At 34.0% G+C, this 26098-nt stretch overlaps 1 protein-coding gene across 5 annotated transcripts in view; it reads right to left on the bottom strand.

Moving 5' to 3' along the window:
* Nucleotides 1–26098, bottom strand: part of CEP112 (centrosomal protein 112) — a 449184-nt gene that overhangs the window by 386832 nt on the left and 36254 nt on the right. For all 5 annotated transcript variants that reach the window (XM_058561414.1, XM_058561413.1, XM_058561415.1 and 2 more), the window contains 4 exons: nucleotides 24280–24373; nucleotides 22380–22454; nucleotides 10835–10882; nucleotides 10495–10572 (listed from right to left, as the gene is read on the bottom strand). In XM_058561414.1, the coding sequence (XP_058417397.1) occupies nucleotides 10495–10572; nucleotides 10835–10882; nucleotides 22380–22454; nucleotides 24280–24373 (295 nt within the window). The remainder of the gene's footprint in view (nucleotides 1–10494; nucleotides 10573–10834; nucleotides 10883–22379; nucleotides 22455–24279; nucleotides 24374–26098) is intronic.

Genomic DNA, 26098 nt, shown 5'->3' with positions numbered 1-26098 from the left:
ATAGCTTCGCTTTCTAGAGGGCATTCCCACAAGCTATTTTTAAGAGAATATCTGAAATTTCTATTCAGAAAGAGCTTAAGAAATTTTATTTACGAAGTCCGTTGGGCCCCATTTTCTCTGAAGTATTTACGTCAAAGAATAGCTCTGAGGTTGGACATTCCTTCCAAATGAATAAAGCTGATGAATGAGGTCACTCACTTAGTATAACAGTATTTCCTTGGGTTTAAAAATATTCTACTTAGAGTGTAACTAGTTAAATTTTAGGACAGTTACCAATGTCGTTTTGCTCAACTGAATACTTAATGAACTTTGAATTAGGGTTTTTTTTTAAAGGAACGCTTACCAATTGATTCACTCGGGTATTCAACATTCACTCCTACAGAAAAGCAGATTTCTTATTCAAAATGCTACTTTTTACTATTAGCAGATTCGCACGTGCAAGTTGTGTTTAACAGTTGATACTGAAATTAGCAGAATACCAAAACAAAATGAGTTAATGAGTTTGTAAGCAAAAAAATGTATTAAAGTTATTTAACAGGCATCACCTACACATTTTAAAATACCAAGGAACTCCTTTTAATGTTATTTCAAAGCTTTAATGTTGATTAATTATTTCAGTCATGTCAAAAGGAACAAATTGTATAAAAAAGCAAGATTTATTTTAATGTAGGGAATAACACTAGAACAAGTTTTTGATAAAGTATAAAATGTAGCCATCGTAATATTACTGAAACACTTTTTGTTTGCCTTTATTTACTGTACGTATGTAGAAATTAAATCATAAGGCATAAATGGTTGAAAACATTACTGATGTCAACCATCTGTACTTGGCCCAGAGATTTCCAAAGCAATACAAATGAATGATGTATTTGCTCAGTCACACTTTCTTTCTACATCTCAACGATCATCACAGCAAACTGCAGAAGTGATTTATAAAATAATCATCACTCTGCTTACCCAGATACCTAATTGTTACAATCATCTTTTCAGAAAATTCTGTTAGTTACCAGTCCAAGAAAACTATCATATGTTAGTAATTAAGATTCTTCCTAATATCTCCAGTGTATTCTATTCTCAAAATGTTAATTTGTAATATTTCATAATGCCAATTGTTATTCATTGTGCTTATTTATAAACACAGCACAAAAAAACAAGGCATCCATCTCTTGTTTTCTTATCTCTGGGGCTAAGAGATGTATGGAATTCTCCTAAACAATAATTTCTAATCTCCTCAGAATTAACCACATTAAAGGAAGAAGTGATATTTAAACATACATAGTGCATGCTAGTATTTTTTTCTAATTTTAAATTTTTGTTATACATCATATACAAGCAGAATTTATATGAAAATAAACATAATCACAATCACATTACACACTGAGTTTTGTTTATTCTGTTTAGCTTCTCTGCACTCCTTAGTGTTTGTTTCCTTTTTTAATTGAATCTCTCCCTCTCCTCCCCATTTCTTCCTACATCCAACATCTGCAGAGGGTATTCCATATTAACAACCTAGTATATTTTCATATCTTCTGCCATGCTCACAGAATCATACAAATATACACGAGCAAAAATGCAAACACCAGTATGGGATTTTGTGGCACAGACTGCTAGTGTCCCCAGATATCTCTTTTCCACTTCTTCCTTTGGGGCCCCACTACCACCATCAAATTTGGGCTCGGCTATATCATGTGAGGTTGCATGTGACCAGATGACTAGTTATAGTTAAGGGGGATGACGGGACAGAAATGATACAGGCAACTTTGACTGGACATCTTTAAAAATAAAGTGGCTTTCTCTCCACGCTCTCTTTGTTTCTGAAGGATGGCACTTAAAAGATTAGATACTGGTGAGCAACAGACACCTCAGACCCAGAGGCTGAAGCCATACGCTGAGGATGTCCTGCAGAACTTCCCCACTAGCTGGGTCCCTGATGACATCACAAAGCAGAGCACTCCCTACACACCCTGGACTGTTATATGAGAGGTAAATAAATTCTCTTCTTTAAACCACTATACCCTTAGCAATATATTTTTTATGAATGTTTCACACACAAAAAAACACGTATATTTTCGGTGTCTTGCTTTTCTCTCTGAACAACACCTTATGGAAATCCCTCTAAAATCACCTGCTACAGTTTTTATTCATTCTTTTAAATTGGTACCAACTATTCCTTAACAAGGAGAAAAAATTTGTTCAACCTTTTCCCTAAATGCATATTCACTTTATTTTCAGTATTCTTCCACTACAAACACCACCATACAAAAGTGTTCTTATACATGCATCCTACATACTAGAGCTTTAGTTTCTATGGGATGGACTCGCAGAAGACACGCAGATAAGTCAGTGGTGGACATATCTTAATAGATTTTGCCCTCTATTAAAGGTAAATTTACCTTTCCACCAGAAGAGCAGATGCCTCATTACTACTCTAACTTGAATTTCTCCAAAAACTACAGTATCTTACCCCTTTTCACATGTTTTTGGGCCATATGAATTTATTCTTCTGTGAAATGCCGTTTCACAGTTTTGATCCATGTTTCCGTCTATCAGTCAGTAAGACCTCCTGGTGTGCTGTACACATAAACACAGTCTGTCTCAAATATTTTCCCCAAATCTATTATTTTTCTATTGATCTTGTTTGTTGTATTTTTTACCATTCAAAGTCTTTTATTTCACTTGAGTCAAAGATTTCTATCATTTCTTTTATACGTTCTGGGTTTGGAAAGGTTTTTGGGTTAGAAAGATCTCCCAATTCCTAAATTTGTTTTTCTTTTGCCTGATTTTTGTTGTTTTGAAATTTTTTGTTTGGGGACTACAGGTTGAGTTTTTAGTACGTTCAGAATTTGTTTTCATTTGTTTCCGTTCTTAGAGGACGAGGACTCGATTTCATTTTCTTCCAGGCAAATGAAAGGGTGTACCAGCATCATTTATTAACTAAAAGTCCTTCTTCCATATATTGATAACAAACTTTGTTATTAAATTTTTATTGGTATTGGGATTTAATTTTTTTTGTAATGTCCTTGTTGATTTTGGTGTCAGGGTCTGCCTCATAAAATGAGTTGAGAAGTATTCTCTCCCCCTCTATTATCCCAAAGAATCTGTGTAATATTGGAATTAGTTCTTCCTTAAATGCTTCCTTAAGTAAACATGTAGTTGTAAAGGGAAGGAGTATTTTAGTACCTTTTTGGGATAATTGCAAATATTCTTCTTAAGTAAACCAACACTCACAAATGCTAGGTTTTTAAAGTTACTTGCATTGCAGAATCTGAAACTTTTCATACTCTGTAACAGAAAGTTCTGCTGGTCTGTCTTGAACTTGGAATGGATCTTTTACCCACGCATGATTTTATAACATCATGCATTACTCATTTGGAAAATATCAGTTCAATGAGTTATGTATGTTTCCAAATATTGAAAATTTTATGGTACAGTATCAAAACTTCACATTGGTTAATATCACCTCATCAGAAGCCTTAGTACTGGAAAGCTTTCAAGCTCACAGTGACTGATACAAGTTTTCCAAAATTCTGATTTTATCATTAGCAACAAATATTATCAGTCGTTTTTCTTGAAGTGACAGGCTCATTTTGTTTATTTTTGAGAGAATGTCTGCCAAACATCCAAATCTGAATAACCACTGTCTGTCAATCAGTCATTCTTTCAAATAATCCCATTCTTTCAAATGATATTCCACAAAAACAGCAGCTACTGCAGTTCATAACTCAAAGAATCACACAAGTGTTTTCCTCTGGGCAGCCATCATACTTTGATAAGCAGCATGAATTCTTTACGAATAGTTTCGTTTCATCATGCCGATATCAGAAAGATGCATATTTGAGGTAAAATATTGAATAAAATTAATAATTTTACTGCTTGCTTCATCAAGGACATTCTTAAGTAAAACTGGTAATTTTTTTCCCTGTTACCATGTGACAGTGAAGAATATAATGACTACCAGTAAAATTTGGTGCCACTGTCTTGATTTGGACTAAGATATAGTTTTATACAGCATGGTGTTTGCACCATCAATGCAAATGTCAACACAGTAAAAAAAAAAAAAAAAATTTAAATATTATTACAAAAATAATTTTGACGTCACAGACCTCATGAAAGAGTCTTGGGGACCACAGGGTTCATGCACCACACTTTGAGAACCACTACCCTAGAGAAACTTGCATGTGTGTGTCAGGACACATGTATAAGACTGTTCACAGGATTATTGTTTGTAAAAGCCAAATATTAGAATAGATTCATCAAGAAAATGGCAAGAAACTGTGGCAGATTCATTTAACACAAAGCAATGCAAATGAACCTTCTACAGCTATACAGCACAAGGACGAACGTCACCAACACACTATTGAGCAAAAATAGCAAAACACAAAAGAATATGTAAAGTTTAGTTCTTTTCATATGAAGTTCAAAATCTATTAAAATAAAAATATTTTTGTTTTTCAAGGATGCAGGTATTGATGGTAAAATCAACTTTAAAAACAAAGGAGGAAAACTATCTGAAAAAATCAAGATAATAGTTACTTCTAGGGAAGATGGAAGATAGTATGTTCGGGAAGCATCAGACAGTAGGCTTCTGGGTTATTGGCAATGATCTAATCCTTGCCTGGGTATGGTTTACAATGGTATTCCTTTGTATAATTATTTATTATATTTTATGAGACTGTATGTATCTGAATGCTATATTCATAAGAAATGTTTAAAAATATCAATTCTCTCATTTATTATGTCATTGACTGTGGATTTCATTATTTAAATTCTACATTTAACTAGCAGATTCACAAAGGAAAAAAAATGCCTAATTGACATTACATGCAAGAAAGAAGCAACATCCCTTTCCAGGCAATAGGTGGGAACATTCAATACGGATAGAGGTGAAGTTCAAAGGAAATATTCTATTTTATTTCACAAAAAGAGCAACTTCTACCATCTGTTCTCTGAAAACTGATGGTTGCTCTGAAAATTGATCTCCCCTTGTTATGTTGTCTCTTCTTTCATTTTCAATGACAACGGTTTTCCAAATGACTTAATCTATGTCAGAAACCTTTTTTAAGAACACTAAAAAAAAAAACCCACTGCTTGATGATACTCACTGTCACACAATTCTGTGATGTGGATATCACAGGAAATGTGTTAGCAATTACAAAGGCAAACAAGTCCAAGTATGTTTGTGAATGATAGGCTAAAGTTAAAATAAAGGATCTGTCATTGAACATATGTTTTCCCATAATGCCCAAAATACAATGTAAATTTAAAAGAACATCTTAAAATATTTTATAAGTATATTTTTAGCCACCAAAAGAAAACTACTACAATTCTTTAATTCTAATAAAATAATATTGTAAATATTACTCATTTAACACCTATGGTATCTTCTTCACAATTATAAATTTTAAATGGAAGTTGTTAAAATTTATAATTTTAAAATTATAATTATATATTTTAATTTTAAAATTATAAAATTTATAATTTATAAAGTTTGATTTCTAAAGGCTAAATATTTCAGGACTCTAAAATTTCAACAGAACTTATAAATAATAATTTATAAATTTATTTTATAAATAAATCCTTTATTAAATGCTTCATGACACAGATTAACTCTGTAACCTGTATGAAATTTCATACCATTCAATTCTGTCCACATTTACTGAGTTCTTTAACTTAAGCATTTTAACCTCCCGAATTTTTATTTTATAACATTAAAACTGACTAACCTAGATTACATCACTACCCACAGCAAAAACCTCTGAAATGGATTTGAGATTTAAATATAAAAATAAGATTTAAAAAGAGACAAAAATATATGAGTTAATTTTTTCACAGTCTTGGAATAAGAAAGGCTTTTCTACGGATGACACAAAAACCAGAAGCCATAGAGAAAATATTGATAGATCTAACCATTTAAAAGAAAACTTGTATACATTAAAAAATACCAAAACTAAATCAAAAGAAGACATATAGAGAAAAATACTTGCAAGATAAATGACAAAGACCAGAATTCCGTAACATATAAACTGCTCTTAGGAATCACAATGAAGACAAAAAATTCAATCAAAATATGGAAAACTGTAAGGAGAGACAGCTCACAAAAATGAAATTAAAAAGACAATAAACAGACACAAAATTCATTCTCACTTATAATAAAAGTTCATTCTCACTTATAATAAAAGAAATGTAAATATCAAAACAACAAGATACTATTTGTCATCTCACAGATAATCAAAAACGCTTATAACTCAGTGTTGATGAAATGGGAAAACAGATATTCTCATATCTATTGGTGCAACAGACATAACCTTTTTTTAATAGCCTTATTGAGATATACATAATTCACATACCATAATATTCACCCATTTAAAGTACACAATTCAATGGTTTTTAATATATCAGAGAATTATGCAACCATCACCACAATCTAATTTTAGAACATTTTCATCACCCCAAAAAGGAACTCTCATACCCATTAGCCGTCACTCCCCATTCTCTCCCATGCCTGCAGCCCTAGGCAGACATAATCTTATTTTAAGGGCAATCTGTCAATGTCAATCAAAAATTTATATGTGCAACCCTGTGAATGAGTAATTCTATTTCACAGAATTTATCATATAAGAATAAAATTACAATACACAAAGATATACACAGGGATGTTCTTGAAACACTGTTATAGCAAAATACATAACCTATATCCCTCAATAGGAAACTATATTAATAAAATGTAGTACATCAGTAAATTAAAATATGATGCAATTATTTAAAAGAATGAAGCCATATTTCTGATATAGAAAAATCATCAGAATATATATTTGTTAAAAAAGCAAAATGAAACAGTATGCAGAATATGATTTATGATCTCATTTGTATAAAAAAAAATGAGATATCCCTAGAAAATTTTAAAGAGAATACACATTAAAATTTTAGCAATGATTACCTCTGAAGAATCAAGATTAGGTGTTGAGAAAATGAAGATTAAACACAGTATTTAATTTAATATTTAATATTTCATTTAAAAAAGTTAACTCACTTGAAACAATGTTATTTACTATTTTTAAAACACCACCCAGCAACAACAGAAGTGTTTTTAGATGAGAACATGCACAAGACACAACAGGGTTGTCTTATGTGGACACACAAGGCTCTACTGAATCTCAAAACAGGAAAGCATTTATTGTCATGCCCACAAGTAAATCTTTAATAAAAGCGACTTAAGCAAGCAGACATAAGATTATTCTTCTAAAGAATGACTACGAATAACACAATATATATGTATTTAAATTTAGGGAAAAATCCAAGTTAGAAAAATATCTCTGGAAAACAGACAAAAATAATAAAGCAATATGACTGGTATTTTTAATTTCAAAAATGAAAATATGAAAAGATTTTGTCCTGAAACCGAAAATTTTTTTAGGAAAAATACTTGTTCTCTATTAAAAATATAACTAGTGTCTTTGTATCTACAAAGGCAATCTAAATGGCTACTTTCCTCTGCCTTCAAATGGCTCCTGATTATCTTTGTTTTTTTATTTTCATTCTCATTTTTGCACATAACAAATTCTTTACTTGTACCTTATAGTAACATACAATTTTCAATAGGCTTCCAGTATTAATTTTTATTCTAGAAGTTAAATTGTTTATGATACTAAATTTAAAAATCCATCATCTCAATTTTATCACGTAAGATACAATTCATTACCCCAAAGAAATATTTAAAGATGCATATAAAGATAGAGATAAAAGGAATTTCTTCCCAGAATTATTTATATTAGTGAAAACTATAAACAATATCAATACTCACAACAGGGATAAGTTAAATTAACTGAGGATACTTCTATAATATGAAATATAATGCAGCCATTAGAAATAGATGCTTAGGACAACAACAAACACACACATAGGGACAGAGATTGGATTGGTGGTTACCAGAGGGGAAGCGGGGAGGGAGGAGGGTGAAAGGGACAATTAGGCACATGTCTGTGGTGACGGACTGTAATAGTCTTTGGGTGGTGAACATGATGTAATCCATGCAGAAATAGAAGTATAATGATGTACACCTGAAATTTATGCAATGTTATAAAACAATGTTACCGCAATAAAAAAATAATAATAAAAAGAAAGAAATAGATGCTTAGGAACAATATTTAATAGCATGAAAAATACTCAAGATATATAAAACAATATGTATAATATCATGTCAGTTTTCTAGGGAAATTATGTGATTATAGGATATATAAAGAAAAGACTAAAAGACAATACAATGATATTTTACCAGTGTTTTTATTTCCAGGTGTTGATTTCATAGTGATTTTATTTCCTTCTTTACATATGTCTATATTTTCCAAAATTTCTTCCACAAAAACCCAGAAATGATTTTATAATCACAAATACCACTTTAAAAGAAAGATAACACTGAAAGAGTTCTCACATTGGGACGACTCAGTATACACTTTTAAATACTTTAGGATGGAGAAAAACTATAATCAAAAAATTTCATCAAAAACAACTATGGAATTGCATAAAGGGTTACTTTAGCCAAAATATACACTGGATGTATTTTAAGATATGGAGTAAGTTGATGTTTACATGCAAAGTTTCAATGATGCCACAAATATTTTTAAAGTACGCCAAAAAGAAAAACAAAAACATAAGGGCGTGGAAAAAAATAAAGCCACACACATTTAAAAATGAATCTCTGACGCAATGCATGATAGCTTTAAATGTTTTTTCTTTCAACACATACATGGGTAGCATTGGTATGTTTACCCCTGACCCAAGATGTCATCATAAAGAATCAAGATATTATTTCATGACAGGTGAAAACATTTTTCAAAAAGCCACCACTTCCTTTCAGTTATTTTATTCTGTGGGAAGCAGCCTTAATGGTAAGAATTAGTAAAAAATAAAAGGAAAAGGAAAACGGTTGAAGATGACTTGTGAAAACAATTAATGAAAATTTTTAAAAGGAAAGAAAGAAATTCAAAACAAGAGCTCAAAAGAAGGTGCGTCTGAATATAAGAAGTATTACCCTCAAAAAAGGTTTTTTAGAATGTAATTTCTTTTGATTTCAACAGTTTTTTTAAACACTAACACTGCACTAAGACACAAAACCTTGCATGCCTTAAATTGGAGCTACAAAATGACAGAGAGAACATTACTAAGATTAGTAATATTTCACCAGATTGAAATTTAAAAGAAAAAATAGCACTTCCTCCTCCATTATCAACAAAAATAAACTTTTATACTTACAATATTGTTTGCAATATCTAAGAAAAAAAGTAAATCTTTTGTGATATTTTATAAATACAGTGGCAAGAAAAGTCTATCATGTTGAAAATATCCGAATTGAAATTAAATTTCAGAAATTCTTATAAGCATCATTAAAATGAAAGATAATATTTAAATAAATTTATTAGAAACATTAATCTAAGTCCAATAACATTTTTCACATTTGCACGTTTAAATGGTGCATTACAATTTACAAGTTACATACATATTCATTATTCTCATTTGATTTTGGTAGCAATCCTGTGAGATCAATAAGTATCCTCTCTTTAAACAAAAACCAAACTAATAATCTTGACTTCCCTGGATCAGATGACTAGAGAATGGTGAAGGCAGGTTAAAGACACAGTTTTCAGGTTCCTAATCTAATAGTCTTCCACCACACCACACAGATGACCAAAGTGTTTCACTAGTATCATAAGCAAAAATAAAAATAATAATAGTGATTTTTAAATTTCCCAGAATAAAAATTTTAAAAAGAAAATAATAAAGCAAATTAACCTTTGTTTAGTGACTACTATATGTGAAGCATATAGGTACTTACACACTACAAAATCTTCAAACTAATCCTGTAAAGTAGATATCTCCCAAGTTAGATGAGGAAACTAAGATTCAGAGAGAATAAATACCTGCCCATTTTCACATAGCTAATAAGTAGGATTTAAATCCAGGTATTCTTGACTCCATAGCCTATGCTCTTAACCAATAAACAATTCTGCTTCTTTAATAATTCTATTTTCAAATGACCAAAGAAAGATAGTATATTATGTCCTGTATCAGTTATAACATAGCTTAATTTAGCAGATCAATTTAAACAGTAGAAATAGAAAGAATAGTGAGACTAAAAAGATACATTACAAATAAGACGAGATAAAGGGAGGATGGAGAGATTCACTGAGGTCAAAGACACTGCTTCTAAAAACTGACATTTCCGCTACCCCAGTGATAATCGGGAACTGACGGTCAGGAGAGAGCCCCTCAGCACGCCCTGGCTAGTAGGCAGGAAGCTGGGACACACAAAATGGATGATGGCCATTGAAAACTAGGAAGACAAACCCTGCCCACCACGCATCATTATTTAATATTTGTACCGAAGACAGCCTCTTCCTACCATGCATCATTATTCTAACTAGGACCTGAAAACTTGTATGATGTAAAATATAAAAATAGTGTTAATAATTCGATACATCAGAAATATCTCAATCCTACCTCTTTCTCATGCATTCGAGAGAGTAAATGATCATCATGAAGACTGCTGGATTTTCTCAGGCTGAATTTGGGAGTCATCTGTTGAATGAGTAAGAGTTATTCAATACTTTTCAGGCCTGGTTTATCCTTAACCCAAAAGTAAACTTCTAAACTGCCTGAAGTTCATGCCAAAATAATACCAACATTGGAGGAAAAAAGTGATTTATTCACTTCCAAGTGATAGGATTAATAAGACTATTATGCTTCATAAAGTGGATCTGTGTTATTTTCTATAAACTTAGTGATTATTTTATTAAAAAATATCTGTCCATAGGAAAAGTCCAATGAAATTCTCACCTACCAGAGAAACTGGGAGAGGCTTCTGTCTCAGGTACCGAGGATTTTCTATCTGAAAATTTAAAAATAAAATAAAATAAGGACTTATTAATTTTTGAGTTTTAATTATTATTTCATAAAATACAGAACTAAGCTGCTATATGAAAACCTTTTTTTTTTTCTTTTTTTGTGAGGAAGACCAGCCCTGAGCTAACATCCAATGCTAATCCTCTTTTTTTTTTTTTTTTTGCTGAGGAAGACTGGCCCTGGGCTAACATCTGTGCCCTTCTTCCTCTACTTTATATGGGATGCCACCACAGCATGGCTTAACAAGCGGTGCATCAGTGCGCGCTCGGGATCCGAACCCGCGAACCCCAGGCTGCCGCAGCAGAGCACACGCACTTGACCGCTTGCACCACCGGGCCAGCCCCTGAAAATCTTTTCTATATGCCTTAATATTTAGTTTGTTTTTTAGAATGGGTATTGCCTCGTACATTTTTAGTGGCCCACTAACAAATGAAATATAAAACATAAACTCCTTTGCATACACAAATGCACCTACATGATCCTCTCACAGCCTAACTACCCACCTCATCTCCATTGCTCCTCACTTCACATTTATACACCTAGAACCCTAAATGATTTATATCACCTTCTTCTTGCACCTCTCTACCTCTATGCATTACTCTGTCCACCCCTCCAACTCCTATAAGTCTCAATTTAATCACTACGCTCCCAGGCAGATTTGGTGTAAGAACCCTGAAATTTACCTCCATAATTACAACTAGAATTCAGATTTCCCTTTGGGACTCCTCCTATATCTACCTTTCAGGCTCATCCCCCAACATACCCTATATTCCAAGGACACCAAACAACTTGTTTTACCTTGAAAGCACTACACTCTCTCCCATATCAACCTTTGAAATCATTCTCCCAACTTCTTCATGTGGTTAACCTACTCAGGACACTCAGCTCAGGAATTATCTTCCCCAGGAAATTTAGGTAAGTTTCTGCTACTCAGGTTACCCTGGAGGCTCATTCCCTTTTATGACATAACATCTATCTTCTGCAAAAGAGCGTGGACTCTGAGAACAGATTATGACTATCTGGTAACCCACCTATCCCTACATCCACCACAGGGCCTGGTAAGTAGTGGGTGCCCAATAAACATTAATAAGAAAAGAAGTCAAGAAGGAAGGAGCAAACTGTACCTGATCCCACCCTCTTATCAGCTCCCAAACTATCCTGTGTGCCTCTCTTGGATCTCATATTATATTTTAAGTGTTTATCAGTAGGTCTCCACATCTGTCTCTAAGCACAGTGAGTGCAAGGATGATGACTTCTCAACTTTGTAATCCTGGTACCCAGCACAATACCTAACACGTAGTAGGCTTTCAGTAAAATATTTATTGAATGAATATACTATATGACAAATTAGAAACACTGTTATCTCAACTATTTCATTCACAAATGAAGTGATAATTAAAAATCATTATCACGGAATTCTAATCTCCTGACATCATAAACCCACAATTTACTACATGGATAATCTCAAAATGTACAAAAATATAAATATAACACTAACCATGACTTCAGCCTAGGATAGTGTTTCTTACCCTGAACTAAACCATTAGCACCAACTGACAAACTTTTTCAAATACATATTATTGGGCTCCAGTCCTCCAAAATCCCATTATGTTTTCAAAAAGCTCCTCAAATGATTTCCTATAGTTACTAACCACAGAAGATGAACAATCCATACCCAATTTGACAATAAAGTTAAGGATGAACAAAGAATCAATTAATCAAAGAATATAGAGGCAATGAAATTAAAATCAGAACTTATTCAGGGCCAGCCCCGTGGCATAGTGGTTAAGTCCAGCATGCTCCACTTCCGTGGCCTGGGTTCGTGGGTTCAGATCCCAGGCACAGACCTACACCATTTGTCAAGCCATGCTATGGCGGTGACCCGCATACAAAATAGAGAAAGACTTGCACAGATGTTACTCAGGACTAATCTTCCTCAAGCAAAAAAAAAAAGAGAGAGAGAGGAAGAGTGGCAATAGACATTTGCTTAGAGAGAATCTTCCACACCAAAAAAATAATAAAATTAAAAAAATAGAACTTATTCAAGTTTTTAAAAAAAAAAAAGCCTCTATAGCAACAGATAGGATCTGAAGAGCATTTAGATTTTATTTTAGCACCTAGATTAGGAGAAATTTATAAAATAATTTTCTTTAACCTGGAGGCTGGTTCCCATAAAGTAATGCCAACTGTCTAAATTTAAATTTCTCTCCCAATCCTCTAAAAACCCATACAGATCAACAAAGAGAGCAAATAAAAATACCCATCACCCATGCCCACATCATAACAAGGAGAAAGAGATTACTAAAACCCTCAATTAACATGTATGTGGCTAAAGAAAGATCACAAATCAGCAGAATTAGATCCTGAGCCAAGGTCCTGGGGCGGGGGGCGGGGGGTGGGTGGAATCTAATAGCAACCCGTAGAAGGAGAGAGGCCCACCTTAAGTGGGTCGTACAAAAAAACTGAGGGATCAGAGTGCTGGAGACGGCAGTCAAAGGAAGAGCATGGAAAGTGTGAAGAACCAGAGAAGGCAATCTTCAGAAGAAACCACTTCTGCGGTACAGAGAGGCCCCTTGGGAGGAAGTGTGTCCATAATGAAAGGAAAGAAAAAAGGAGCTGAAGAAAAGGGCCCCAGAGAAATAAGACAGACTCAAAGAATCGAAAGGTGACAGGCCAAAACGGCAACCACAAAAGGTCCATTTATTAAAGAAACTGAACTTCAGTGGAGCAGGAGAAGAGGGCCTTCCTGACCTAAGAAATAAAGAAAACTACCCAAATCACCCCTCCAATATGATCAATGGCTATGGCTTGTTCAGAAAAATCTAACATAAATAATCATGAACAGAAAAAAGAATCCGATATCCATAAAAAATAAAAAATCCCCTGTCCCCAGCACTCTGATTCGTCAGGTTTTTTGTGTAACCCACCTCATGCAGGCCACTCTCCTGCAGGTGAATATTTGATGATATTTATGCTCCACCACCACTAGGTCAATAGGTATTCAAGGATAACTTTTAAATAATTTCAGGGAGTTCATAAAGAACACTATAAAATAAAGACAAAAAATAGAAACATGTTACACAGGAGACCAAATAAGAACTTGGCAAAGTTGCCAGATGCCAAAGCAATATGTAAAAGTCAACTACATTTCTGTAAACTAGCAAAAATCATCTAGAAAAAAAGATGATTTTACAAGATGTCATTTATAATCATAAAACAATATATAATTCCTAAAAGTAAATCTAAGAAAATATACATAAGCCCTTTATGGAGAAAAAAATTAAGCTTTTTTGAAAGACATTAAGACTGAAATAAATAGAGAGTGAAACCATGTTTTTGGATAGTCTCAATATTGTAAAAATGTTAATTCTCCTTAACTTGATCTAGTAACTAAATTTATCCAAACCAAGATCTCAATAGGGTTTTTGGAAAATTTAATAAGCTCATTATAAAATGTAAATAAATAAATAAATGGACAAGAATAACCAAGACATGCCTGAAGGAAAAAAATGAAGGTGAGGTAACTTACAAAAACATAATAAGACAAACAGTAATAAAGATAAGTCAACGGAACCAACTAGAAAATACTAGAAACTCAAATATATATGAGAATATGACTCATGAAAGAGCTAGCATTGGTAAATTATTAAGAAAATAGGGGCGGGCCCGGTGGCGCAAGCGGTTAAGTGCGAGCGCTCTGCTGCGGCGGCCCGGGGTTCGCTGTTTCAGATCCCGGGAGCACACCGACACACCGCTTGGCAAGCCATGCTGTGGTGGTGTCCCATATAAAGTGGAGGAAGATGGGCGCGGAGGTTAGCCCAGGGCCAGTATTCCTCAACAAAAAAAGAGGAGGATTGGCAGATGTTACCACAGGGCTGATCTTCCCCACAAAAAAAAAAAAAAAAAAAAACCTTGGGGCCGGCCCGTGGTGTAGCGGTTAAGTGCACACTCTCCGCTTCTCGCGGCCCCAGTTCGGATGCCAGGCGTGCAGTGACGCACTGATTGTCAGGCCATGCTGTGGCGGCGTCCCATATAAAGTGGAGGAAGATGGGCAGGGATATTAGCCCAGGACCAGTCTTCCTCAGCAAAAAAAGAGGAGGATATGCATGGATGTTAGCTCAGGGCTGATCTTCCTCACAAAAAAAAAAAAAGAAAACAAGGATGTATTCAATAAGTGGAAGAAAATAAGATCAGATCTCTTCCTCATACCATATATAATAAGTTCCCAAGGACTAAATACTTATAATTAAAAGCAGAATTATAAAAACTTTCAGAAAACAATCTAGATGAATGACTTTATGGCCTCAGAGTAGAGAAGATTTCTTAAGAAAGTATAAATTAAAAAGAAATTAATAATTTGACCACTTTAAGTAAGAACTTCTCTCCAAAAAAGATATCATAAATAAAGTGAAAAGGCAAGCCATAAACCGGGAAGAGATGTTTGCACAAATGATTAGTTTCCAAAATGTGTAACGAACATCTTCCAAAATCAATAAAAGAAAGAACAACCCATTAGAAAAAAATGGGAAAAACTTGAGACACATTTCACTGATAAGGAAATCTGAATGACTAATAAACATATGAAAATATGTTCAATCTGATAGGAAATATGACAAATGTAAAGTAATACCACAATGAGATGGTACTTTACAGCCACCAGATTGTCATGCATTAAAAATTTGACAATAAAGTGTTTCAGATGTGGAACACTACTGTTGAGTGTACGAATTAGTATATTTACCAGGGGAAACATTTACTAAGTAAAGATAATACTAAAATCCACTTAAATATCATACCAGAGAAAGAAGCATATTCTTTAGTAAATAACACTGTACTATATATACACAGTTTTTTGAAAAATAGAGGCAGCAAATTTCCAGCAGGCAGCAAAGTGTACTCAATAAATATTTACTGCCTGAAGGTATATATATGAAAAGTAACCATTCTCTATTTTTGAAATGAAGAAAACCAGCATAGAAAGTAAGTTCTTCAAAGATACACGCAAATCTGCAAATATATAAAACCATAATTCACCAAGCAGAATTAAATATAAGGGGAAAAATAAAGGAAGAGGGAAACAGGGAATTCTCAAAGACGCTCAAGCTCTAATTAAGCTTAAAATTTAAAACCAAAAGCCAAGAAAACCATCTGTGACTTATTTTTACCCAGCTCTACATTTATAAGCAGGGTACAAAATATTGGTTTAGCTAATTACAATGTAGCCTTTCAACTAGGCAGAAGTAACTCCTATTTCATCCTCTTCATCTTTAAAAGCCATTAAATACAGAAGTTAAGGATTCATTTTGCTATCATAAATTTCCTTTCTCAAGTTGATCAAAAAAAAAAAAGAAAAGAAAAAGTCTATTCTAATATGTGAAAGCAACAATAAACACTGTAAACAAGTATAAATCTGCTGTTGTTCTTCATTTACAGGACATTCAGCTTGTCTCATAGCCACTTTTAATATGTAATGAGAATTATTCATAGTAAAGCATGTTCTTGAGTCTATTTGGGGGAAATAAGCAATCTATTTTCTGATTTTATAACAGCAGCCAGATGTGCTTTGAAGTTAAATGTTCCCACTTTGTAATCCACAAGTAACATGGACTTGAAGCAATCTGTAAACAATCTTAACATTTACTTTTTTCATGCTCTTTTAGAAAACTTCTTGTTCTCTCACAATACCTCAAGAATAAAAAAAAAAACCCACAATAAAGAATGTCCAAAATGGAAGACAAAAGGCCTTATGTGAAACATTAAAGTCTAACAAAATATTATACAGAAAGCAAAGCCAAAAATAATTATGTTCCAATAGCATGAATAAATCACATGACTAAACATTTCTTGTTTAAAAAGCAAACAGAACCACAATAATAAAATATACAATAATTTAAATTAATAAATACAGATATCTGAATGGTCTCTAATGAAAATCGGCTTTTGACATTTTATTTTGTTTAGTTTTTTAGCAGATTTGTTTGTGTGGTTACAAATGGTTCTATCAGTTTGTTTCTTCAAATTATTCAAGAGTTGGTCAGACTGACCAAATACCAGCTTATAGACTAAATGTTGATCAAATAGAGATGTTCTAGGGTTCCAAAAAAATAGACATTTTATCTGATATTTTAGCTGTCTTAGAGGAAAGGACATTATCAAGCAATATATTACTAGGAAAACAACTAAAATAAATGTTTTTAAGTCATAGCATCAGTCAGAAGAACTGCCTAAACTCCTCTATAGCATAAAATAAATTCAGTTCTCAATGTCAAATCAATTATGCTCCATGGGCAGGCCCCGTGGCTTAGCGGTTAAGTGCGCGCACTCCGCTACTGGCGGCCCGGGTTCAGATCCCGGGCGCGCACTGACGCACCGCTTCTCCGGCCATGCTGAGGCCGCGTCCCACATACAGCAACTAGAAGGATGTGCAGCTATGACATACAACTATCTACTGGGGCTTTGGGGAAAAAAATAAATAAATAAACTTATTAAAAAAAATCAATTATGCTCCAAAATAAAGTTTTTAACTTAATATTTTAGAACTCAAAAAACATTTTTCCACAGAAATAATACTACAAATAGAGGCTCATTTATTGGTTTATTCACAACATTTCAACCAACATTTAATGAGCACAAACAAAATACAGATACAAAGACACAGTCCATTGGTACAAGGAAAAGGAAATAAGCCAAAAGAATAGAATGGAAACAGACAAGTACTGGTCACTTAACTTATGAGAGAAATAACACTGCAGTGCAGTAGGAAAAGAATAGTCTTTTCAATAAATAAGTGTCACCTGAATATAAATAAGGGACAAAAACAAATCTTAACTCCCTATCTTACAACATATACCAAAATCACCTCCAGCTCGTATGTAGATCTAAATAGAAAAAAATAAAATAGAGTTGCTAGAAGAAAACATAGGAGAACATCTTTAAGACCTTAATACAGTCAAAGATCTTAAGCAGGTCACAAAATAGCATTAACCATAAAGTGAAAAAATAAGAAACTGAATTGCATTAAAATTTAAAATTTCTGTTCATCAAAGATAGCAGTAAGAGAATGAAGGAAAGCAACAAAAAGGAAGAAAATATTTCTAATACTATATTCCAAAAAGACTCTTAATCAAAATAGATACAAAGCTCTTACATATCAATAAGAAAAAGGCAGACAACCCAACAGAAAAACTCGCAAAGCCTTAAGTAGGCACTTCACTGTGAAAGGTTATCCAAACTGTCAATAAACACATTAAAGGCATCTAACTTTATTAGTCACCAGGAAAATACATATTAAAACCACATAACACAAGGGCCAGCCCCACGGCGCAGTGGTTAAGTTCGGCATGCTCTGCTTTGTTGGCCCAGGTTTGCGAGTTCAGATCCCAGGCGCAGACCTACACCACTCGAAGCCATGTTGTGGCGGTGACCCACATATAAAGTAGAGGAAAACTGGGACAGATGTTAGCTCAGGACTAAACTTCCTCAATCAAAAAGAGGAAGATTGGCAATGGATGTTAGCTCAGGGCAAGTCATCTTCAACCAAAAAAAAAAAACACACACACACAATGCAATGTCACTAACCACTCTCAAGAATGGCTGAATTTTTTTAATTAAAAGAAAAATTAACTGGGGGCTGGCCCGGTGGCATAATGGTTAAGTTCGTGCACTCTGCCTCAGCAGCCAGGATTCACAGGTTTGGATCCCGGGCGCGGAACTACGCATCACTTATCAAGCCATGTTGTGGCAGGTGTCCCACACATAAAGTAGAGGAAGATGGGCACGGATGTTAGCCCAGGGCCAATCTTCCTTAGCAAAAAGAGGAGGATTGGCAATGAATGTTAGCTCAGGGCTAATCTTCCTCACACACACACAAAAAATTAACTGACAATACCAAGTACTGAAGAGACAGCAGAGGAATAGGAACTGGCACAAACTGCTGATGAGGATGCAAACTGGCACAATCACTTTAGAAAACTGCTTGGCAGTGTCTACTGTATCAACTAGCTTTTGCTGCATAATAAATCACCCCAAACTTTCATGGCTTCAAACTACAACCATTTTATTTAGCTCAGAATTCTATGGGTCAGCAACTTGGGCAGCTCATCGGGAACAGCTCATCTCAACTGGACTTCCTCATGTGTCTGCTACACTAGCATGACAGCAGCCCCGGATGACTGAGTAGAACAGTTCTCAACAGGCCACAATGAGGAAGGCCACAGTGAGTTGAAGAGCCAGGCTTCTCATGTGCCTGACAGGGAGAGTAAAGGAGCAGCCCCAGCTGCTAACAGCTGGCAGGTGCCCACTAGCCCTGAAGAGGGAGGTTCACCCTTTCCCGATGGGCCCTGACCTCCAGGTGAGGCTGCCTGATTTTGTGGCACTGTCCACCCTCCAGAGCTCCCCACGGGGCCATTCACTGACCCACTGCCTGTCCTCAGAGCTCTCCCTACACAAATCTCACATGCCCGGATCCTGCTCTTGGGCTCTGCTTTCAGAGACCAGATCTAAGGGGTCTACTTAGAGTCCTCACTGTTCCTCTGCTCCTAGTGGGAGTGAGGCTCTGCAGACCCAGGGTGGGAACCGACAGGTGTATAGTGACCGGTGACCGGGATGGAAGGCCGGGTAACGTCCTCCTCCCAACTCCCCACTCCATCCCCAGAAAAAAAGAAAAAAGAAAAAAATTTTATATAAAGACCCTCATGCATGGAATATATATATAACATATTAACAAAACAAGAAAGATTCCCAAAAAGTAAAGGTTAAAAAGAAAAAAAGAATACAGGAGGAAAATTTAATTGCTAGATTTAGTAAATAAATCTCTACTTGAATGACATAGACCTAGAGAAAATATTAACACATCCCTGTGAAAATAAAGAATATATTTGAAAATATATACATTTTTTAACAAAAACTAGAAAATTCAAATTCTAGAACATCTAATGCATCAGAATGTAGGTGTTGACAGTCATGACAGCAATATAAAAAATGTACCCTTAGTATAGAGCACAAAAATTAACTACCTATTAACTGATCATTCAGAGGAAGAAAGAAAAAAAAGCCCATCGTGCATTCTCATACAAAACTAAAATCAAAGCAAAATCTAAGCTTTTCAATACACTGGATACTTAAATTATTCTACTGTGATCAAGAGACAGTTCAGCTTGATTAATGCATATATGTTATAAATATATAAAAATGCAAGACTTTCATATTTTACATTGTTAGTGCATTCTTTGAACAACGAAAATGTGAAACAAAACCCTAGGCAGGCCTAGTTTTAAGGCATTACTTTGAAATATTTTGGATGTTTTATTTTAATATTATTATAGGAATGAAAAATTTAATCCTCTGAACAGTTAAAAAATCATGAAAAATATTCTACATGCTAAGAAACGTACATCAGAAGTTTCAAATGGCTAAGGACAAAGGCAGTTTAAAAGGATAGCCCATAATTTTATGTTTCACTTTGATACTGCTTTCTGGCAAAGAAAATTTGTCTTTCTGAGGGATTTCCTGGGCTCTTCTCCCACACTGGCAACTTAGGACCTCCCTCCAATGGCAACTTCCCCTCCATCTTCAAACATGAAAACATTTTTCTTTTGACTCACTTTTCCCCTCTTGTTATCAATTCTATTTCTCTCTTCTCACTTACACACTTCCAATGTGACTAAGAGATTCGCATTGCTTTAAATTATTATCCATTTCCCTACCTTCTACTTGTGGCTACTGCACGAGCCAGGCCTCCTCACTCTGCACTCTCCATCCAGCCCTCCTCACTCTGAACTCTCTAAAGACTAGAGCAGTTCCAGTCTCTGGGTGCAAATGCCATCTTTAGCAGTCTGACCATGAAATATGACTCCAGCCCTTAAGACTCCTGAAGCTCCAAACCTTGAACTCTCCAATTAATCCTATCATCCCTTCAAACTCCACCAATCTAAAATAAAACTTTCAAACCCCTAAAATGGATTGCCCCATCTGACAAAAAGTCAATGTTCCTACTTCCTAGAACCAAAACTTGAGGTGCCCTTCTGTTCAGCCCACCAGTCACTAAGCATTCTTTACTCTCTTTGAAATATTCTTCCTTTCCACGCTTTCCATCTTCACAGAAATCACACTAATGTGGAGTCCATTACAAACACCTAAACGATGACTGGTTCCCTTTCTCTGTCTCTACTCACACCCAATATAACCTTCATAATGCCACCAAGTCAATTTTCCTAAAGCACTGCTTTCACTAAAGACCATTATTAGTAGGAAGGCTTTTAGATTTTTTAAAAATAATGATCCTTAATGTCAATGAAGAAGTGAGAACTAGACAATCCGATGTATTGCTGGTTGAAGAATAAGTTGGTATATACTTTCTGGAGGGCAATGTACCAACACGTAATGTAACCTAAGAAAGTAACCAAATACAAGAAGATTCTTATAAGTTATTCTATTGCAGTATGACTTATGTCAGCAACAAAGTGGGAGCAACCTAAATGTCCAAAAATAGCAGAATGCTTAAATACGTTATGGAATATCCATCCAAATGAAAAATTAGTGCTACCATTAATATTAATGTTTATAAAACTATTATAAACTTATACCAAATTTAAAACAGCATATAATAAAATAGTATTTATAATATAACCCAAATTTTGTTTAAATTTTAATTTTATAAATACACAGAAGAAAAGGAGAGAAAGATAGATATAATAAAATGTTAACACATCTCCCAGGGTTAAGATTTTAAAGTGTATCTTATTCCTCTGCCTTTCTGTATTTTTCAAATTTTCAAATTACATATTATTTTTATAATAACAAAGTGTGATAAAATTGTTTTAAACCCCTTTTCATTCCCTCAAAGCATTTAAACAAGCTAAATTTCTCAATTTAGCATTCAAAGCTCCAATACAATCCAGCCTGATAAGATGACTCCCAAATCCCCTACATAAATCCCAAAGATCCAGTCATGACAGTTCACTTACACCACCACATCTTTCTTCATGCCTATTTCTGCCTTGAATTCCGAGCTCCCCTCCTCTCCACCTATCCAAACACATTCACGCCCCTCAGCCTTGGTACATGAAAACTGCTGTCCAGGATGGCGGCTCATCCATGAAGTCTCCCTGAGATATTTTTTAACCCAAAAGAACTTGCTTCTCCAAGTTGTCCCTCCCCTCTCCTCCACCTCAGTATTCTACTTTCTATATGACTCATTTTGGTATTTTATCATATACTATCTTAAATTATTATTTAACTATTTTATGTGTATATCTCTTATTTCACACAAAAAAAAGTCCGCTTGCTAAGGGCAGGGACTACTTTATGCTTCTTTGGAATGTTCTCTTTCCTGTACTCAAAGTCCTTCTCAGTGCTAACACAGTAATAAATGTCTAACATCCAATAGTATTCACTGAATAGAATTAAACTCATTCAGATGTTTTTCAAATACAATATAATTCTGCCACATCAATATACATACATGAAACAAATACTTTTTTTACCCCAAGATTCCAACTGTTAAGGCGAGCCTCGATGTTGCTGTCATCCAAGGAAAGAGATTTTTTCGGATGAATTTCCTGAAATACAAACAAGAAAAAGGAAGAAGAGATGGAGGCAAGAAGCAAGGAGGGAAGAAATAAAAGAAGAAGGGAAAGAAGGGAAATAGAGAAGGAGGGAGGAAAAAAACAAAGAAAACAGGACAAAATATATGTCACTCAGAGTAATAAGATTTTCTGAGCTTTTCAAAAAGTAAGCTAGTGCCCTCAGAGGAAAGGATTCTTTACAACTGAGCTAGTTCTCTATTCTAAGTAATAACGGTTTATTATAGCTGCTTAGGGCTATGAGATGCCTTCACAATATATTCACACAGTAACTAGATTTCAAAAAAAAAAAACCTCAAAAGAATATTTTAAAAATTAATCCAGACTCTTCTGTTTAAGTTCTTTTACAAAAAGTTTTAATTGTGGTATACCACAGTAGTTATAAAGGGGAGTGCAGGAAGACTTGAAAAGATGAATTATTTACTCTCGTTAAAATTAGTTAACAGGTAAGTTTGTGTTGATGCCCAAGAAGCTCTTTGTTCTTAAATTAATTCTCATTCATACACTGAATATAAAGAGAAATAAGCTTTGGATTCACATCATGAAAACACAGTTATGGTGATTCTTTACTTTTTAAAAAAATTAAAATTCCACGTTTTTCCATCCCATATAATTTATTACATTACACATTCATCAAACCAGATTAAAACTATAATTAACTGAGGACAGTCTAAGATCTGTGCCCAGAAATGGACAATGATCTCTGAAAGCTCCAAATCTTAGAAAGGTAAATCTGTGGAATATAATAATGAGTATTCTCCAACCAAAAAAATTTATTTTGAAATTAAGTTTGTTGGTATAGCATTTTGGTGCTTTTAGAAAACCTCATTACCAACAAATAAATCTATTTACCTACGGTCATTTAAATTATCTGAAGTGACAATAAATACAGTAAAATGTTCTTCATATTTCACTGAGACTCCAAATTTCTGTCGAATAAAATGTTGAATTTACTATTTACATACTACATTAAAATTCATTATTGCTTTTACTGTTGGTCCCCTGCTTTCTGTGTTCTTCTTTGTGAACAAGAATGTCTTAAGAAAATCTACCTGCTTTGTCTATTCTGAGTAAATATAATGATTGATAATAAACATATATATATTTAAAATGTGCTGCCCTTCATATTAAAATATCTTTTGAAAGTTCCAAATATCATGGGAGAAAATGTAACAAGTTACATTTAGAGCAACATGTGCTAAAATGGACAAGCATCACACATGATCTCCTTTTAACTAAAGGTCACATAACCCAAGACAAGCCAGGGTTCGGGAAGAAAGACTGCAGGAGCAGGCCGAGTTCTCTTCACAAAGCTAACTGGAATGCTCAATAGCACCTTGTTCAAACCACATCTGTTAAGCAATGAGACGTAAGAGAGGCATTCATATTTCAAGATATAAACAGTTCACCTTCATCAGAAGGCAGCACTCCCTATTTCATCACAAGTAAATCTCGATTTCTTAAGTTTATGACCACTCACTGGGCGTCTAATCATTTTTATACATATGTTGAGGAAAAGGAAAAAAATAAACTAAAAAACAAAGCTTTCCAAATTTATTCTTCAATACACAGGAGAAACGATAGACTGATTAACATGACGCCTGAGAGTCACTGAGAAAGCAGGAGGAACACCGTAGAACATCCCAAATACACCACTTTCTTTGACACCATTATGTTCAATAAAATCTTCAGACTTTATTCGCTGTTTTTAAGTAATTGTTGGAACTTTGACAACATGAAACTAAAAATCTGTGGAGTTATTTTAAAACAACAAACAAACAAAAGTAGAATCTGATCTTACACAACTCTCTGGGGTGGTATTTTGTCCATCTTCTCTGTAGGTTGGGTTCATAGAATGGGATCTTGTTTGGAGCTTTGTAGTGTACTGTTCCCTACTAACAGACCAAAACAGTAACAATCAGAATTTGGGGAATTCGGAGGACACAGGGGTATTCAAATCTAGGATTATCAATTTTTTTCTTTTGGAAATGAGATGATTGCTTATATTAAAAATGAAGTTTCAATAGCAAAGAAAAAAATAAATGCAAATAATAACCACTTGTATTTCTCACATTTTATTTCATTTAGATCACACTACAAATGAAATATCACCTAATTGCCACATACTCGCTTACAAATGCTATTTTTAAGTGGGACTATAATAAACTGCATGCATTTAAATCTTTTCTCCTGCTTTCTCCTTTTCCTAAGTGTAGGAAGAGAAAAAAATGAAAGCATATCTTCTCAGAGAAGATAACTGTTTATAAGGTTAGCAAGTTTTGTTGGACTCATGTTCCACATCAAGATGAAGCCTTAAAATACATACAATAACAAAACTTATATGTAGCTGAAAGTTTGAATTAATTTGAAACCATGTCAGAAACCACAGATAAATCAAACTCTTAAATTAAAAAATATGCCATGTTAATTCAAGTAAAATGTGATAAATCCAGCATAAGTAGGATAATAGTTCAAGGTTCCAAACGAATTTGAACAAAAAGACTTTTCTCCAATATAAAATAGAGTAGAAAAATACCATTCTCAATATTCTACTTTGGCTTGGAGTCTTTCATATATTTTTATTCAAGCTACTTCAATAAAGTTCCATGATTATGAATATCTATTCTTTGAACAGTTGCCTCAAGATACATGAAATGGAAACTAACCACTATATAATGAATTAAAGTCACTAACTTTCAACCATAAGCCATATCAGGATTTCCTTCATTCCTTCACAAATTGTGGACCATACTAAGTATTCCCAAAATACAGAAAAGTAGTTCAAAATGACAAGATTAAAATGAATGTGTTTTTTGGTAGTAACACTAATAGAATAACATTCCTTAGACTAGTTACTAAGTAATTCAGAATGTCTGAAAAAGCTGTTTTAAAGAGAGTTATTAATTTTTTATACCCCTATTCAATATCCCAGATATCCAAATACTTAGAAACAAATAAGAAAAATAGATAAAGTAATATTTTGAGACTAATTTCATCAGTCAATGTGCTTGAGCTGATATAAGCATTTAAAAGTATGTGGGAAGAGGAAAACTGATAATATCATACTAAGCAGTGGCCTGTTCTTCTTTAAGAATACATTAAATAATCATAAAAAGAGTATACTTAAAAATTGAAAAATGCTTAAATATTAAAAGTAATTTTTTATAGAAAATATTAATAAAAAAAGACTAAAACATTTATCTATTTGTTACACAGGGTGCATACATAAAACAACACACCCTTTTAATCCACTTGTAGCTGTCCTTCTGTACCAGTCTCCCTTTCTCCCTTCACAATAAATTTTCAAAATAAGTTATTGGGTCCATGTCCTAACCTCCCATATACTTTTCAATCAACTACAATCTAACTTCCACTCATCCTGGAAGTGCTGTAAGTAAAGTCATCAACAATCTCCTAGTTGCTCAAGCAAATGAGCTGTTATCTGTCCTCACCCTAGTTATCTCACTAAAACATTATGGATGGTATTTTAAAGACGCCACGTTCACTAGCCCGGTAGAACCATTCTTCCCTGGTTCTCCTCCCATCCTTCAGAAATCCCCTTCACAGTCACTTTCACTAACTTTTCTTTCTCTGTCCACCCCATACATGCTATAAGCCCA

This window comes from Diceros bicornis, chromosome 18 (genome assembly GCF_020826845.1).
Source record: "Diceros bicornis minor isolate mBicDic1 chromosome 18, mDicBic1.mat.cur, whole genome shotgun sequence".
Lineage (NCBI taxonomy): Eukaryota > Metazoa > Chordata > Mammalia > Perissodactyla > Rhinocerotidae > Diceros > Diceros bicornis.
The sequence above is the reverse complement of the archived record's forward strand: the minus strand, read 5'-3'. Positions and strand labels throughout refer to the sequence as shown.